Source organism: Arachis hypogaea, chromosome 5 (genome assembly GCF_003086295.3).
Source record: "Arachis hypogaea cultivar Tifrunner chromosome 5, arahy.Tifrunner.gnm2.J5K5, whole genome shotgun sequence".
Taxonomy (NCBI): Eukaryota; Viridiplantae; Streptophyta; class Magnoliopsida; order Fabales; family Fabaceae; genus Arachis; species Arachis hypogaea.
Genome location: NC_092040.1, coordinates 16009780 through 16027996, shown reverse-complemented (window position 1 = coordinate 16027996; position 18217 = coordinate 16009780). Strand labels below are relative to the sequence as shown.

The window sequence follows — 18217 nt, the reverse complement described above, 5'->3', positions numbered from 1 at the left end:
CAGAAAAACATGCCAATCGTTTCAGAATCTGTGTAACTGTCCTTTAAAATTCAAAAATTTAAATTTGGCACATGGATGACATGTGATTAAATAAAACTTATCATTTTAATTTCTGAAAAGATAAGTTTTAAGGGACAATTTGGTAGTACAAATTTTGACTTGTTACAAAATTCAACTATGGTGTCTTCTAACTTATATGCATTGAGTCAAAAAATCTGGGACGAAACTAGATGACCACGCCTAGTCGAAGCTTTGTCCAAGTAGGGACTCGACTATAAGAAAGCAGACCTTTGATTGTGAGATGAGTCGAGTCGAGAAGCACTTGGGTCGAAAACTTATACTTGCATGTGGTTTTATCTGGAAGCACTATATAGAACGTGGAGCTTGAAGACAAAGGTAAAAGAAAAAACGTGGAATGTCAAAACTTGAGAGCCAAGATTCTTCATGGTCAAGGCAAGGTCATGGGATATGAAGTCCTGAAAAAAAGGAAGAAGCTAGATCGTGGGGAGAAGAAAGCATTGCTCAAGTCCACCCTCATCGTTTATCCATATTGTGGCCATGTGACGGGTATGGCCGTCGGAATGCCCTCTGTCGACATTGTCTTGAAAGATTGGTCGAAGGGACTGTCTCTACTTCAAGGCCTCTAGTGAAATTTCCACTATCATTATTCGACGTATCCGGTGAAGTTGAAGCTCTATCCGTCATGATTAGCTTACCACTTCATAATTGCATACACAGTTCAACACGAATTTAACTCAGGGTCCCACCGGGCGTGCCAATTTGTTTCACTCATTTTTTAGTCGACTTCGACAGATGGCATCGAAACGAGCTTTTATCAAGATCTCAAGTATTAGAAAGCAGATACAAATGCTCTGAAAAAGAGTGAGCTCGACCCAAAAACTATTTAATTAGTGTCAACGCAATCTATGTTGAGATTGCTAGTGGTAAACTTTATGATAAACGACAAAGAAATAAATAATTAAATGGAAAAAGAAGATAAAAGCACAGAATATTGATTTTAACAAAGCAATAATGAAATTCAAAGAAATTAAATGAAACTGAACCAAATAAACAAAAAGAAACAAGTAAAAAATCGACTTATAACACTCAGATGCACTTGCACTCCATATTCTTCCGTTGCATCGCGAAAACTGGAAATTTGATAAGCTTATGTGATAATCTAGTGTTCTTGATTGAAGTCTCTGAACTCTTCTGAGTTTCTACTATTTATAAATTATGGAAATAGACTTGCCATTGAGCATGTTTGTCCACTATCTTATTTCCTCCTTTTTCTCAGTCATGACCTTGCCTTGACCATGAAGAATCTTGACCCCAAAGTTTTGATACCCTCATCTTCATTAGTCTTCAAATTCCCATGTTTCTTCAACTTGCTCCTCAAATTTCGCACCCATGTCCTCCACTTAACATGAAAATCGAGTAGCTTGCCTTGATGATCAGAGAAAAGAAATAACTACCCTTCCGACTCTGACGCTCTTTGAACCATTTTTTCAACTTCGAATTGCTTATTTCTACTTCTGTAGTCGAAACATTGCTTTTATTGTCGAAACAACTGGTAGTCGAAAAAATTCATTTTTCGTACCAACAGTTGTAATCTGTCACAAGTATTTTGACATAGTTTGTTTCGACACAAATACTAAGTAATTTTCTACTCCCTAAACTAAGATTTTGATACAAGTTGATTCGACATCCTATTGAGATTAGCCAAAAATCAAGGGAAAACAAGTATTTAACGTTATTTTAATTTATTTTTAAAAATAATTATTGTTTAATTGTTTAAAAAAATTTTCCAAAAATGTGTATGTGAGTGAGAGTGAATAGTGTAGGGACAACTCATCCATCCTAGAAAGAAAATAGAGCAATAGGTAACAGAATAGACTATAGAGAGGCTATCAATTTGAAAAGAAAAATGATGGAAGCAAAGCGTGGTAGAAGAGGGTAACGAAAAATAATAATAGACAACGACGTGACAAGATTCATACTGTGATATGTGATAGCCCCATGATATGATATGATCCATGCTTTTCGAAGCAAAACTCTGAAAACAACACATAATATTAAAAATACCAAAATGAAAATGGTGAGGTCCTCCTCAAAGTGCTCTTTGGCGTGTAACTTGTAAATCAACATTAAAATCAGTGAAATTTTTTTTTATTGTATATATATCACCGCATGCACATTCACCTGAGCTGAATTTTCTAATATTATTTTGCATGGCATTAATCAACAAACAATCATTTATATATTTTTATGACGTGTAGAAGTCTACTTGAACCAGTAGATTGTGACAATTTCATCTCATCTGATATATTATTTTAAATGCTACTTTGACCACAATAATCATTGTCACGTTATCCATAAATATAGATGGGGTGTTTTTTCTTTTTTTTTTTGGGGGGGGGGGGGGGTGGAGTGTATTGAAAATTGAAGTGAAATAAATCAAATAATGGATTAATTAGATGCTAAAGAGTAGCGGGATGACAATGATCACGAGTGGAATGACTTATCTTTTATCAAATGCTATGAAAAGGTGAAGCTTGTGATTGAGTACTCTTCTGATCAGTGTCCAAAATTAAGTACGAACAGAGATTTTGGATATGCCCCACAAATTAATATATTTAAACTCATAATAAATATATGGCTTACAACATTGGTGTTTATTAATTATATGTGAATTTTTTTAATTACACTAATATTCTTATAAAGTTAAGTGATTGCAAATAATGTATTTTTATTTATCAAATTTACAATGTTCTCACTTTTAGAAAAGTTAATTCTATCCTTAGTTTGTACAAAATAATAAAATTATTATTTTAAAAATTTCAAAAATATTTAATATTATATAATTTAAAGCTAAAATAAAATAATAGCATATGACATGTAATCCAAAAAATTAAGTATAACTAATTTATTTATATTCTTTCACGTAATTATAAAGATCGACTATATATATACCAATCACCAAAAAGCTAGTGAACGACCATACACACCCCCCGGTCAACGTAAGATATGTATCATTTTTGTGATGTTTAGGGTATTTAATATTATATTTATATAAAATTGATATTTAAAAATTATTCGATGATTTAAGAGAATTTGATTAAATTATTATTTAATAATTTTTAGTTATTAATTTTATATGAAGACTTTTATTTAAATATAAAATTTATGTCAACGAACTATAGTTCAAATAACATAATCTTTTCATTTTTATTTATAAATTTCTATCACTTCTAACTTTAAAAATAAAAATATAAAATTTATATTAACAGTGCATTAAAATTATTTTTTTATTTTAATTGTATTTTTAATATTATTTAAGTATATTTGATTCATGCTAATCGACCAATAATTTATCAATAAAATTACTAATTTAGTGCTATAACCAGATCCCATTTTGATAACTATACAAGAAGAAAATCAACAACGTCTCATTCACGAGAATGACCATTTCCAACTCTGTTTGTTGTCTTCCACCCTTCCATCTATTTGTCATCTTTCTCTCTTGAAATGTGTGTTTGATTCCCTCTTTATTTTTTCATTTAATTTATGTATAGTTTTGTCAAGGTCGAATTGGATTTTGCTCACCGCTGTTACACAGAACATGAAATGAAATCAGCAATGAATCATTGGAGTGTCTTTATTTCTTCGTAGCACTGCCAAACACTTTTCCTCAACAGCACCAAAAAGGTATGATTCCAAAGCAAGCAAAAAATAATTGGATTATAGAATATTTGAAAAACTTGTAAGAAACCAAGAGAATCCACTTTATTTATAATAAATTTAAGTAAAATGATAATAATGGGCCATGGCTAGTATCAGCAAAGCATGGTGGCACTTGCAAGTTTAATTAATATTTTCATACGAGTCATACCCCATTGATAATTCAACCATAGAATTATTTCATTCAAAATCTTCTAGAGCTAGAATACTACTTATGCTAACCAATCCTATAATTTATTGTTCTATATAAAATGTCTACTTTCATATACCCTATTTTATATATCAAGTTTCCAAAATAATCACCTCTAAATCAAAAAATACTAAATCACTTGGTAGTATAAAATATATATTAAAAATAAATTAAATAATATATATTTATATATAAATATATAATAATTAATTTATTAACTGTTTTTTTAATGTTTATGATATTTTACTTTCCAAAACATGTTTTTTCCTGAGTTTTTTTTTTTTTTAATTTACGAAACTAAAAAAGTAGAGTATGGTAATTAGTTAATTGACACCCTCTTGATAATTTCACATAAAAAAAAAAAGGTGAAAAACTACATTCCCAAATCCTTCAAAAAATAAAAGAAAAAGAAAAAATATATCCCACATCGGATCCCAGTTTCAAATTACCGTTGCGGCAGAACAGTGGCGCTGCAATTCAGAAATTATGAGGAACAAAAAACGTACACTTTTAACAATCGCAATTGTGGCTGCACTTGCACGCACTATACCGCAATTTAAAACCGTAGCACGTGACATTGCACGTGACTAACAATATCAATCAATTGAAATGTTGCTGCTCCAACCATGGCCAGAACCCAGACTGATCATCCATGGCAACAAACATGCTGCTCAAACTCTCTTCTTTAGCCACCACATGATTATTATTATTATTATTCTGTTGATGACACTGATGAAGATGAATCTCGGGCCTCGAAACCTGAAAAAGCTGATGTGGCGGCCTAGTGGAGGATGATGAAGATGGAAAGAATGGTTTTGATGATAGAGGACTATCAACAATGGTGGTTGTTGTTGTTGTTGTTGTTGTTGGTGTTCTTGTCGAAATATCAAACTTGATCTCTGAACTGTTCTCGCTTCTGTTGCTGCATGATCCTTCTGTGTCTTTGTTCAGGTTTATTGACTCTGTTGTTGCTTCTCTATTTTTCAGTGCCAATATCTGCACCCATCGCTCGCACCACTTATATATATTATTAGACAATTGTTTTTGGGTCGTAAAAAAGAGAAAAAGGTCTGGACCACAAATCCTTAATAAAAAAACACTACTTTTAGTGCCTTGGTTTTAAATTGCGATTAAATTTGTATAGAATATGGTAACATGAAAGCAAGGTGAAGAGGAACATTTCATACATGCAACTGAGTGCTGAAAAGGATCTTGACGAAGTTGCTGTATATGATAGAAAAAATGGGAAAGAAAAACCAGCTTTTCAGAAAAAGTTATTACTTGAAGAAGCTTGGCAGAAAAATCCAAGAATAAATTAAATATGTAAAATATAAGATCCTAAAAGGATTTAAATCATAATATAAAAAATTTAAAAAATTAAATCGAGATTATGGCCATAGGAGAGTGAAAGAAAGGATCTGAATATATACTATATAAAAGTTGAAAAAAAAAAAAAGCATATATAGTTAGAATTTGTTTTGTTAGAAACAAAAGGAACTACGAACCTGAGCTTGAAGTTTTTGGTTCTGGGCGTGAAGTGCATCATTGTCTGATTTGACGGCTTCGAATTGACGCTTGAGTTGATCGTAGTCTCTCTCTAACTGCTTAGTCTTCCACCTTGCTCTTCGATTCTGAAACCAGATTGCAATTTGCCTTGGTTGCAAGCCAAGGGACCTTGCAAGCTGCATTTTTCTCTCAGGTTCAAGCTTGTTCCCTAACTCAAAGCTCTTCTCAAGTGCCTTCACTTGCTCCATGTTCAGCCTCCTCTTCTTCTCCCCTATCTGTGATCCATCATCTGATAATTCTTCATCCCCATTGTTGTTACCTTCTTCTACTCCTCCAAGATCAATCCCCGAGAATGACATGGATCTTTTCCCTAGAAATGTTGCTGCTCCCCCTCCTGCATATCATTATTCCAAACAACAACACTTTTCAGTCTTAGTGATATATTGTTTAGGCAACAGCGGTTTTAAATCAACTTTGCTATGTGTAAACCAAAAATCAGTTGTAAATATATACTGAAAATAAATTAAATAATATATATATTTATGCACAAATATATAGATACTGATTTTCATTGGAGCAGCAACTGCAACTGCAATTCAAAACATTGGAATATATATGAATTCTTATTATACCATGATAATCATGGGGTGAGCATGTTGGTAGGATTGAATTGAGGGAAGGTGGATGATGTTGTTGGTGGTGGTGATCATCATGGTGGTGAGGGGTTTGTAGCATGAAATTTGCTGGTAAGAAAGCCATATCTCCTTTGAATGATGATGATGTTGATGTTGCAATCGCCACTTTGGATGAATATTATATATAAGACGAAGAATAAGAACAAGATTGCATATATATGCTCAATTTTGAACCAAGCTATTGTTAAAGAAGCAACGAAAATCAAAGGACTAAAGTTTACTGCAAAAATTCTTTGAATTGGAGCTGAATGATGATAGCTTATAGATGTATGTATGTGTGTGTGAGAGAGAGAAAGAGAGAGAAGAAGAAGAAGAAGGAGGTGGAAAGTGTTTGAATCTATAGTTTCTACACATCAACTTCCATATATATCACTCTTTTTTTTTCCTTAATATATATGAGATATTAATAAGTGTAAAATAAATATAGAAATAAATAAAATTCACCTGAATTATTATTCATGTACATAAAAAGCATAACCAATTAGTCAAGGATTTGTTGGAAAATAAGATGAAAGTTATTAGAAAGAATAAAGGAGAGTATGGAAAAAAAATAAAAAAGGGAATTGTGATTAGAAAGTAAGAGAAGGAAAAGCTTTGCTTGCTTCTGTGCCTCAACTTGTCCAATATTCCAATGAAGTGCTTGCATGTGTAATCTCATGACTAGTAATAATTATTATAATTATTTTCCTAATGATAAACTAGTTTCTCACTTGGGAGACAAGTAGAGAGTGCTTTTTTTCTTCTTTCTATTTTCTTTGCAAAAGACAGTTGTCTTTATAAATTATAATGAGTGATGTATTATTGGAACTTCAGCAAGTCACTTTTGATTCCTTTGTTAAGGGCCAGCGGGGGAAAAAAATACGAAGATTCAAAGATTTTTAGATATGTTTATGGGCTTTTTTTTAATTATTATTTTAATTTTTAATAATATAATGTGAAGTGGGTGACTTTGGAGGTAATGATTCTTGATGATGATTTGTTAATAAAAAGTGTAAGCAAGAGTGATTTTTGATGGGGCAAAGTTCTTGGTGAGAAGAGAAAGTTAGGCATAATAGGGGATCCTTTTTAGGGAAAAAAATTAACATGTTGAGGGTGATATTTGTATTTCTATGTTGTGTTCATTTTTGTGAAGGGTGCATGAGATTACTTAACAAAAGGGAGAAATGAGTTGGCTATAACTTGTAGTCCAACTTGAACAATTGTGTTTTTTCTTGGGGAAAGGAGAGAGAAAAGAGGGGAAAATATGTGTATTGTCAATTTGTCATAGAGTATCAACTTAAAAAAATGAATATATATTTTAATTAGTTTATTTAATGTAAAGAATTTTGTTAACTGCTCCCTCCCTCAAATATTTTTTCAATTATAATTTAAGTAAATAATTACAAATATTTTAATTTTTAATAAATTATATTAATTATAAAAGTTTGTTAGAATTTTTATACTTATTTTATATATGTTTTCAATATTTTCTTTATTTAATTGAGTCATCACTAATCTAACTTTTTAACTCTTACTTTATACTTTTACACTGTAAATTTCTCTCACTCTCTCTTTTCAATTTAAGAAATATACATTTTAATTGGTCTCTAAAAAATTTCAAATCGAATATTTTTGTTTTAATAAATTTTTATTCTCTAAAAATTTTCGTAACTTATTTTCTTCAAATAAGTTAATATTTCAGTCACTTTTAATTAAATTTTTAACTTATTGTTAGACAAATAAATTTTTTACAAGACAATTAAATCTTTAAAATATATTATTTATAACAAATTATTCTCCTTTGAAATAACATAGAAATCAATTTGTAAGATAAAATTAATTTTAAAAGACTTTACAAGAATAAATTTGTGAAGATCTAAAAACTTTTTAAGTATCAATTTGAGTATTTATTTGAAGATCTAAATATATATATTTATATAATGTATAATTTAATTTATTTTTAATGTGTACTTCATATTTTAATAAATATTTTATTTTGATAATTAATTTTAGAAAATAATTTTGATGTCCAGCTATAATGGTTGTTTTTTAAAATCAATATCTTTAGATATAGTGATATACTCTTAAAGGAAAACTCGATAAGATGAATTCCCGTAATGATAGAAGAAATTACGAGAAGAGAGAGAAAAGAAGAAGAAGGGCAGGAATCTAGGGGATGGGTCCAATGGAAGAGGGGCAGGGTTTGCCACCTAAACCACCAACATGTATCATGTCAATTACTATTACTATCAACCTCTTTCCCATTATCCCCTTTTTTTTGCATCATCATCTCTCAACCTCCATTGTTTCTGTGAGCCTGAAAACAATCAAAACTCATGACCCCTCTTCTCTTTAATTTTATTATTTTCTATTCTATTCTATTCTATACTATTATTACCCCACCAGAGAGCTGGTGTTGTTTGTCTTCATGCCACATTAGCCACTATATCCATATGTAATATGCTTATGCTTCCTTCCAAAATAGCCTCTGCCACACTACATGTTCATCCTCTATTCTATACACCTTATAAATATGCCATAAATATTCCCTTTACCTCCTCCTTTCCTCAACTTTCAACCCAACAGAATTAGATAGCCACTGCTTTTTCTCAATTAGTTCCCTTAGAAAAATAAATTAGTCTTACACTGGTGAAAAATAAATTAAACTGCAAGGTGTATATATATATAACGAGAGATTCATAAATTTAATATTTTAAATTTTTTGGTCAAGATATATAAGGTCTGATTTAATAATTTATTAGTGGTTTTTATTTTTTAAAAAATTAATCTATTCGTTTCCTAGCCCCTAATAATTAAGGTGATGAGTTCCTGTCTATAAACTAAGATTCTGAATGACATACTAATCTATAGAAATAATGCGCCTAGTATAAACTACACTATTATGGGTCAATATAGTAAATAGCTTGTCCATTTAAATAAGTGTCAAAATACTACGAGAAATGAAAAAAGTAAGTAGCTTTGACTTGTCAATGTTTGAGCTTAACCAGTTCACCAGAAGTTATTTTTCTGTGGTTATGCATACGATGATATGAATGAAACATAGGGACCAAGAAGGGTTTCAGACCCTTTAGGTTAGTTTGTGGCTTGGATTATGTTACAAGCGAAGGCACATTTTGATAACAAATTCAAGACTTTGGCCATATGAGAAAAGGACAGAGAAATAAAGGAAATAGGAAATTACTCCCCTCTTTCACGCTGCAATATCTTCTTCCACTTTATGAATGAAGCTGCCAGAGTGCGCCAGGGCCAATGTGTGGTACGGTCCCAATTTATTTTTGAAATTGATCCTTCCACATCAAGTACTAATCAATTTGTACAAGTACACTCTTGTTGCATTTGCCCATTAACATCTACTACCATAAAAACGGGGTTTAGTCACTAATTTTTAAATATATATGTTAAATTATAATAAAAATAAATGAATATATTTTATATTTATCACGAAATATGGTCATAGCTAAAATTTGACATTTTGCTATGAACAACATTTTTTATAAACTTTAAATTTAAAATTATACTCTTTATTTTAGTAAAATTATTTTTTTTTCTCTTAAAAATAAAAATCAAACTCTAGCTTATATCTTTAGCATTAGAAGTCCTTCTTCTCTTTTTTCCTTATCTCTTTACATGCTTGCCTTTCTAATGGTAAATTATTTTTCTAATCTTATCTTCTCTGCATATTTCTCCTGTGACGTGCTATGAATGTTCTGTTTAACTAAATTTATTATTATTATTTTTAATTAAATTTATTAATGTATAATATTATTTTTTTAAAATATTTTGAGATTAATATAAATTTATAAAATTAAATTTAAAAAATAAAAATAAATAAATTTAGATAAAACATAAAATTTTAAAGATAAAAATAATATTTTAATATTTAAAATAATTATAAAAATAAAATTTGTCTAGTCAACATAATATAATTTAAATAGATAATAAAAAAATCAGTAATTTTTAAGTAAAAAAAAGTATGTTTCAGTAAATTTTTTACTAAAAATAAATTATTTTATCATTTGTTGGATAGAAAAAAAATTTGGATAAGTTTTAAAAAATTAATCTTCATTTATATGGTTTAGTATTCACTACATATCTTTATTGAATATTGTGCTTTAGATTTAATCTCACTTTTAATAACAAATATAAATGGTATGTATACTTATATTTTTAAAATTATATTATGAAATTATAAATTAGAGAAAAGGACAAATAGGTTCCTGACCTTTTCCTCCGCGGACATTTTCGTCTCTGACCATTGAAAAATACTTTTAAATCCCTGACCTTCACAAAACTTGGACAGATCAGTCCCTCCGTCCAAATGCCTCCGTCAGACCCAACTGAAAAGTCTGACGTGACTCCCGTAATGCTTGTCACTCGTACGTGTGGGTCATATGTACGCGTCGCCATGAATTCAACAAATTCCCATTTCTTCATGAATTCTCCAATTTAATAGCCTAGAAAACATGTTTTCAATCATTAAGCATACTTAGGAGAAATTCACAAAACCATGCTATTTTAATAAATAAATGTGAAAAAAGTGGTTAATCAACTTTCCCACACTTAAACATTAGCATGTTCTCGTGCTAAACTCTTGTGGTTCATCAACTAATATGCAAAATGTGTCTACCTACTTGGTTAAAATGAATCAATCTCCAAGAACATATATGAACAAGTAGAGCTAAGATAGTATGATGATTTATGAATTCCACTCATTCAAATCTAAAAATGAAGTATAAATATACTTGTAAGAAGAAAGCTCGTGAAAGCAAGGAACAAGGGATTGAGCATCGAACCCTCACCAGAAGTGTTTGCACTCTAATCTCTCTAGTGTTTGAGGGTCGATTCTCTCAATTTTCTACTAATTTTGCTTTCTAAGACTTGCTCTTTTTCTACCAATCAACATATATTCAATGCATGGATACACATATCAAGAGGTCTTTTCAAGGGTTGTAATGGGGTTAGGGCTAAATTTAATTTACTTTTCTCACATTCGATACCTTGATATGTTTGTTTGAGTGATTTAAAGTTTTGAAGGCAAGAATGACTTGAAAGAAATGGAAAAAAAGCATGCAAAGTGGAGAATTCATGAAGAAATGAGATTTGTTGAATTCACGGCGACGCGTACGCGTGACCCACGTGTATGCGTGACAAGCATTACGAGAGTCACGTCAGACTTTTTCGTTAGATCTTGGACGGAGGGATTAATCCGTCTAAGTTTTGTGAAGGTCAGGGACTTACAAGTATTTTTCAATGGTCAGATACAAAAATGTCCGTTAGACAAAAAGTTATGAACCTATTTATCATTTTCTCTATAAATTAAACTTTTTATTTATACTATTATTTAATTGGTATATAACATTAATCATTTCTTTTATAATTATTTTTTTAAGATAAATATTAGTTTTATCATTTATTTTCATATATTATTATGTAAAGATAAATTAAATTTGTCCTATACAATATCAATTGGTTAACATTTAGTACTAATTATTATTATACTACTTTTATTTTAATGAATCAACTCATCGTTCATAATATCTTTCATTTTATTATGTCATATTTTATTTTACATGATTCTTGATTTCATTGTTGGATGATAAATAAATTAACTATTTTTATTTTATTTTAAATTTTCGTTTACAATCTTAATTCTGTTTTGCGTTATATTATTATAACAAAAATTAAAAACAAAAAATATACATGCTCAAAATTAAAAATAAAATTTTTAATCGTATTTCATCATTAAAAGTAAATAAATGAATACTATTGTATTAAAAGTAAAATAATTTAAAATACATTTGGTAGATAAAAGGTAAAATGAGAGAAAATTTTGAAAAAACTCATATGTCATGCAAAAAATTTAATTAATTGTATTATATTTTCAATCGATTAAATTATCAAGAAATACAATTTTTCTAGTTTTTATGGATGTAATGGATCAAGGAATAAAAAGTTCATTGATTCGTATTGCCAAAATATTTATAGAGGTCACGATTAATGAAAGAACTATTTCATTGTTATTTTTATTTCTAATTATTAATAAACATGATAGATGAATAATAAAATAATAATTTATAAAATAAAGAATAAATTTTATAATTAAATAATATATAAAAGATTAATTTATAATTAAAATTAAATAAAGACTATTTAATAATTATTAAAAAATTTAAAAAATATGTTTATTATTGAAATTATTTAATAGTCCAAACATTATAAGATCGTGGAATTCATTGCCCTCTCTTGTTAAGCACACTACCAAAACTTTTATTGTTTTTCTTTCTCATTTTGATTTTAGTTGCTAGTTTATTTATCGAATATTTATTTCCTCAGGAAGAAAAAACAGATTTAAGAGCATTTCTAGAAAAATTACGATAAGTACATGATATCGACAACAATAAAAAATTTGTAGAGTATTTGGATAAAATAAGGAAGGATCAACTAAGTAGATAATGGATCTTTAAATATAAAGATAAAGAATGACTGTGATAGGCTGATACTACAAGAAAAAATTACAAACACCCTTTAATTGCAAACGTCAAAGGTATAAATAATCTAGATTCTTTTATATTATTTTGTGAGTTTATTTATTTAATTTATTTTTTTTAATTTTGTATTTAGTTGTAGACATTTTGACTAAAAAAATCACCAACTAAAAAATGACAGCAATTTAAATTTAGTATTTGAAAAAGATGAAAAAATCATGATGAAACTTAATGTCAGTAAAAAAATATGAAAAATAGTGAAACTACATTGAAGTAAGAATATATACTTTAGATATTCAATATCTTTTCCATATTAAATTGGTCATTGACAATAATTTTAAGTTGTTAGTACGCTACTTGTTTAATTTGTAGTGTTGTCTCTACCTATGTTTGTTTTCTACTATATTTATATACACTAATTTAATTTTATTTCTTGCATAAGATCAAATATTAGATCATTTTTCTAAACATCAAAAGCAAGTTACAGTTGAAGGAGTTTTTCTAAAGTGTTGGCTCATCCGAATGATGCAATTGAAAAGATCTTTGGTGTTGAGAATGTAGGGTGAGATTTGCAACTGGTGGAGTCTTGAACTGATGAAATAACTACTTTATGATATGTTGATGGACGAAAAAATATTGGTTAAAAAATTCTGATAAAGATAACGTTGCAAGTACAGTCTTAACCGACAAAAATTTCACTATCAATTTAAAAATGTGTCACAATTAAAAGTAAATAACCGGGAGTAAAATCTCGGGTCGTTTCCCAAAGAGTTGACACAATGATGCAAATTATTGATCAGGATTTTTCTGAATATTTTTTATGTTTGAAAATGAAAAAAATAACTAGAAATTAACACAATGAGCAAATAACGAGATGTTCTATATTTAAAATAAAAGGCCTTGACTGGGAGTGAAAATTGGAGTTCCTATCCTTGTTGATTTTTTCAAGTATAATAGTAAAAGGTTATTGCTTCCACTTAGTTATCCTCTAACTAATAAAAGAAAGTCAAGTAAGAAACACTAACTCTGATTCACAAGTCCTAGTCACTTCCTAGGAAAGGACTAAAGTTAGTGAAGATTGAGTTAGCCAGCAATTCTCAATTGCAAATTAAAACTTGAGTATTCTAACTCAAGGGGTTCCAATTAATCAACTCCCAAGTCAAGTTGGAATATCTACTCCATTGACATGAATGCCATTTTCACAAACATGTACAAAGAGTAAATAAAAGACATGGTAATTTTAATAAATTAATAAAATCGAAATTGGCACTAACAATTAATTAAAAGGGATTAAACAAGCAATATAATTAAATATAAAAATAATTCATTACATTAATAGAATTCAAAATAACAATATCCAAATATGAGCACAAAGCAATTAAATAAAAAGAGTAATTGAGTTATTAGAAAAGCAAACTATAGAGAGAAGCTCTATCTTCTCTCTAAAATTAGGATAGATTTAGTTAATTCCTCTTAGATTTAGATTTTGATACTTGTTTTGATTTAGTTTTTCTTCCAATTTCTTGTTATTACGTTTTTGTTCTCTTACTTGCACTTGTTTCCTTTATTTTGTTGCTTTTGATCTTATGCACTCTTGTTAATTTCAATTTCCTTTTAATACAATTTGAGGTATTTCATGTTTAATGTTGCTTATTTGATTGGTAGTTGCAGTTTTTATAATTCTTGTAATTTGCTATATTTCACTTTTATGCATGTTAAGTGTTTGTTAAAATTTTCTTTTTAATTTTAGAGTAGATTTTAGCACTCTTGCCTTGAGATTGAGGACTTTGGTTCCTTGATGTCATTGATATCCATTGTGATTGGTAATTTAGGATTGTTAGATGGTTTTAAGATTAATTATGTCTACTTGACTTCACCCTCCGATGTTAGAGTATAACTAAGTGGAATTAACCCTTTGTAATTACCATGTTATGGTCAATGATCTGGGATAGGAAACCTTGAATCTTATCCTTGCCATGAGTGTCTTTTAGCATTCTGATGCACCACTATTTCGTGGTACATTTTGTGCCTAATTTAGGTGGATTCTATCCACTTTTCCCACAATTATCTAATGAAATAGCATGGTTTCATGATTGTCTCCTAATTTGTGCTTAAGTGTGAAAACATGCTTTTTAGGCCTTTAATTGATTAATTTTGATGCACATTTGATTTCACTAGATGCATTGATGTGTTTGTTAAGTGAATTCAGGTTGAAAAGGCTAGGAATGGATCAAAGGAATGAAGAGAAAAGCATGCAAAGTAGAGAAATCATGGAAAACCAAGGATTTGGGATGCTGAGATCAACGCGCAAGCACAGCAAACGCGCACGCGTGGAATATGAAGTCACATGGTGACGCGTACGCGTACATGACGCGCACACGTGGAAGCAAAAATGCGAAGCGATGCGTACGCGTGACCTCATTAAAGTGAATCCGCTAGGAGAGATTTCTGGGCTTCCCAGGTCCAAATTCAACTCACTTCTGATGCTATTAAACCCAAGGAATGAATGGGGATCAATCATGAAGTTAGTTATAGTTTAGTTCAAGCTTTAGTTAATTTCTAGAGAGATAAGCTCTCTCTTCTCTCTAGAATTAGGTTAGAGGTAGATTATGATTTCTTAGATCTAGGTTTAATTCATGCTTTGATTTACTTTTCCTTTATCAATTCTTATTCTTCTACCTTTCCTCTCTCTAGTTTTGTACTTTAATTCTTGTAATTCTTCACTTTTATATTGATGTACTCTTATTCTTCTATTTTCCTTATAATGCAATTTGAGTTTGATTCCTTTTATTGTTGATTTGAATTGTTGTGTTAATTCCTTGCAATTAGTAATTGTAGATCTATATTTCTTGCAATTTGATTTTACTTTTCTTTTATGCCTTTCAAGTGTTTGATAAAATGCTTGGAAGGATGTTAGTGTAGATTTATCTCCTCTTGTCTTTGGTAGAGTAATTAGTGACTCTTGAGTTGTCAAACTCTTTTGTTGATTAATAATCGAAAGTTGCTAGTTGATTTGAATTTCACTAAAGCTAGTCTTTCCTTAGGAGTTAACTAGGACTTGAGGAATCAAATTGTACTTGACTTTCCTCCATAGTTAGAGGTTGACTAAGTGGGAGCAATGAACAATTGTTGTCACAATTGAGGAAGATAATAAGGATATGACTTCTAGTTCTCATACTTTGCCAAGAGCCTTTTACATTTGAGTTCATTTACTTTCTTGCCATTTACTATTCTTGTTACTTATCCAAAACCCCAAAATATACACCTCATAACCAATAGTAAGAACACTTCCTTGCAATTCTTTTGAGAGACAACCCGAGGTTTGAATACTTCAATTATTAATTTTAGGGGTTTGTTACTTGTGACAAACAATTTTTTGTATGAAAGGATTGTTTGTTGGTTTAGAAACTATACTTGCAACGAGATCTTATTGTGAAATTCTAAACCCTAATATTCAAATCCTTATGCTCGAGTCATAAGTCAATGATATTACGATGGTACGACTCTCAGGTGGAATTTTAATATATAAATATAGGTAATTTTGAAGGGAATATTAATTGAGAAGCCTGAAAAGAGTAGAAATAAAATCGCGAAGACGTATCACTCACGTTTCGACAACGAAAAGATAAGACGTGAAGCCGAAAGTGATATACGGACAAGGCATAAAGGAGATTAAGAGATAGATAACAGATAGATATATATAACATAAGTAAATAGCCACTAGTCGCGACCCACGAAGTTTAGGCCGGCTAGGGTACAGTATGAAAGTAGTTGACAACAGAACATCCTAATCTCTCCCAAAGGAAACATAAGAGCCTCTATAGGCAAGTTCAAAAGAGTTCAATACATAATATAATCTTTTCAAAACAAGGATGGAGATATTCTAAGCAAAACACAAAGTAGAGAAAATAAATATCTTCGCCGTCTCTCAGACGAACCGCAGCTCACTTTTGAGCACCTGAACCTGTATCTGAAAAACAAGAGATATATACGGAATGAGAACCCCGGGCCCATGGGTTCCCAGTACGGTAAAAGTGCCAAATAAATACAATGCACTGCAATAAAAACTCACTAAGCATCCTAAACTCCTTTTCACCAAGTATCCAGCCTAGATTCTCACTAATCCATAAATAGGCATCTGTCGTAAGGGGATACTAAATCTAGTTCATGTTACACATGTTTCCCTACTCGCTGATTCTTCCACGAATCAGACTCAGAATCATAAGCAAAACCATCACCTATTGTTCTGCCTCAGCAACTCTATATCAATACATCATACCCTCGCCTGGAGCTAGTGAAATCACATCACTGCATCTACCCAGGGGGGCTCAAGTTATCTCATTCAAAAATCATCATCATCATGCAATCACATTATCAATTCATCTCATCAAGAACAGCCCTCAACATCTACCGACACCAACATGAGGGATCTCTCAATTGTACAAACACAAGCAATACAGACAATTAATACACAAATAAGGTACAAGTAGAACAAGTAGCATATAATCAGGTAACATGGCATATATGATGTAGAAATCCAAAACAAATAGGCAAACCCAAACAAATTCAAACATATGCAAATGATGTATGCCTGCCCTATGGCTGATGATATCATCTGTCGGTTATATAGCCAACCCGACATGTCCTGGTAGCTAACCATTGGACAGAAACACCCCTTGCGGAGCAAGTAGGTTTGAGCTACAACCCCCTTGCTACTACCCGCTCAACCCAGAGCCAGTGGAACAACCACTACTGCGGCTACTACCCAGGCGGGTGTTTAAAAGCTCAACCTGGAGTGAGTGGATTCACCACTACTGCCGCTACTACCCAGGCGTCACAATCTCTGACCTGGAGCAAGTGGGACGAACCACAACCCTTGCTACTGCCCAGGTATCTTAAGCATTAACCCGGAGCAAGCGGGACGAACCACAACCCTTGCTACTGCCCAGGTATCTCAAACATATATTCATTCAATCTCAATTCATATTATCAATCCTCATTGTTATCAAATCTCAAACATTAACCTGGAGCAAGTGGGACGAACCCCAACCCTTACAACTGCCCAGGTATCAGAGTTACATTCATTCAAAACTCCATAATTAACTCATTTATCATAAACAACCTTTTCCGTCTCATACCCGGAGCAAGTGGACAACGCCACTGCCTACTACCCGGGGTTACACATCACATTTCAACATTTTCCATTATTATCCATTCAACACATTCATTCATTAATCATATATGCATTTATACTCAGCCATAATCAATAATGGCTTTGCCGTGACCCGGCAATAACTCAGCCATCCGACTCATGGTTCAATCAAGAACCAGCCAATTATCAATAGATATAGCCCTTCGGCTCATGGCATACACGGTACTCCTACCGTCATCCTCCATATCTCATACAATCATCGTTGATCATCATTGATCATAACTTTTCCACTTGCTTCACTCGCAAGTTAGCACATCTCCTAGCTCCTTTCTCATTGCTAGGTATATCATAATGATTTAATACATAAAGGGTGAGATCGGAGGCTTAGAAGTATGAGATTTGGCTTTTAATACTCAAAAATCAAATTTGGGATGAAAACAGGGCCACG

The 18217-nt window shown here is 30.9% G+C and overlaps 1 protein-coding gene across 2 annotated transcripts; it reads right to left on the bottom strand.

Moving 5' to 3' along the window:
- Positions 1-4250: 4250 nt before the first annotated feature.
- Positions 4251-7317, bottom strand: LOC112800904 (homeobox-leucine zipper protein ATHB-13). Of its 2 annotated transcripts, none has more exons than XM_025843355.3 (3): positions 6070-7317; positions 5437-5831; positions 4251-4927 (listed from the first exon to the last, which is right to left on the bottom strand). In XM_025843355.3, the coding sequence occupies exons 1-3, from the start codon at positions 6194-6196 to the stop codon at positions 4532-4534; spliced, it is 918 nt and encodes a 305-aa protein (XP_025699140.1). In that variant the 5' UTR covers positions 6197-7317; the 3' UTR covers positions 4251-4531. The 2 variants fall into 2 exon arrangements, with proteins under 2 accessions (XP_025699140.1, XP_025699139.1); XM_025843354.3 differs by having other exon boundaries at positions 4251-4948; positions 6070-7312.
- Positions 7318-18217: the final 10900 nt, after the last annotated feature.

Coding starts and splice junctions, on each gene's coding strand:
- LOC112800904 (XM_025843354.3), bottom strand. CDS start 6,196: ATGGCTTTCTTACCAGCAAATTTCATGCTACAAACCCCTCACCACCAT. Junction 5,832..6,069: donor CTCACCCCATGATTATCATG/GTATAATAAGAA, acceptor AATGATATGCAG/GAGGGGGAGCAGCAACATTT. Junction 4,949..5,436: donor ACCAAAAACTTCAAGCTCAG/GTTCGTAGTTCC, acceptor AATATATATAAG/TGGTGCGAGCGATGGGTGCA.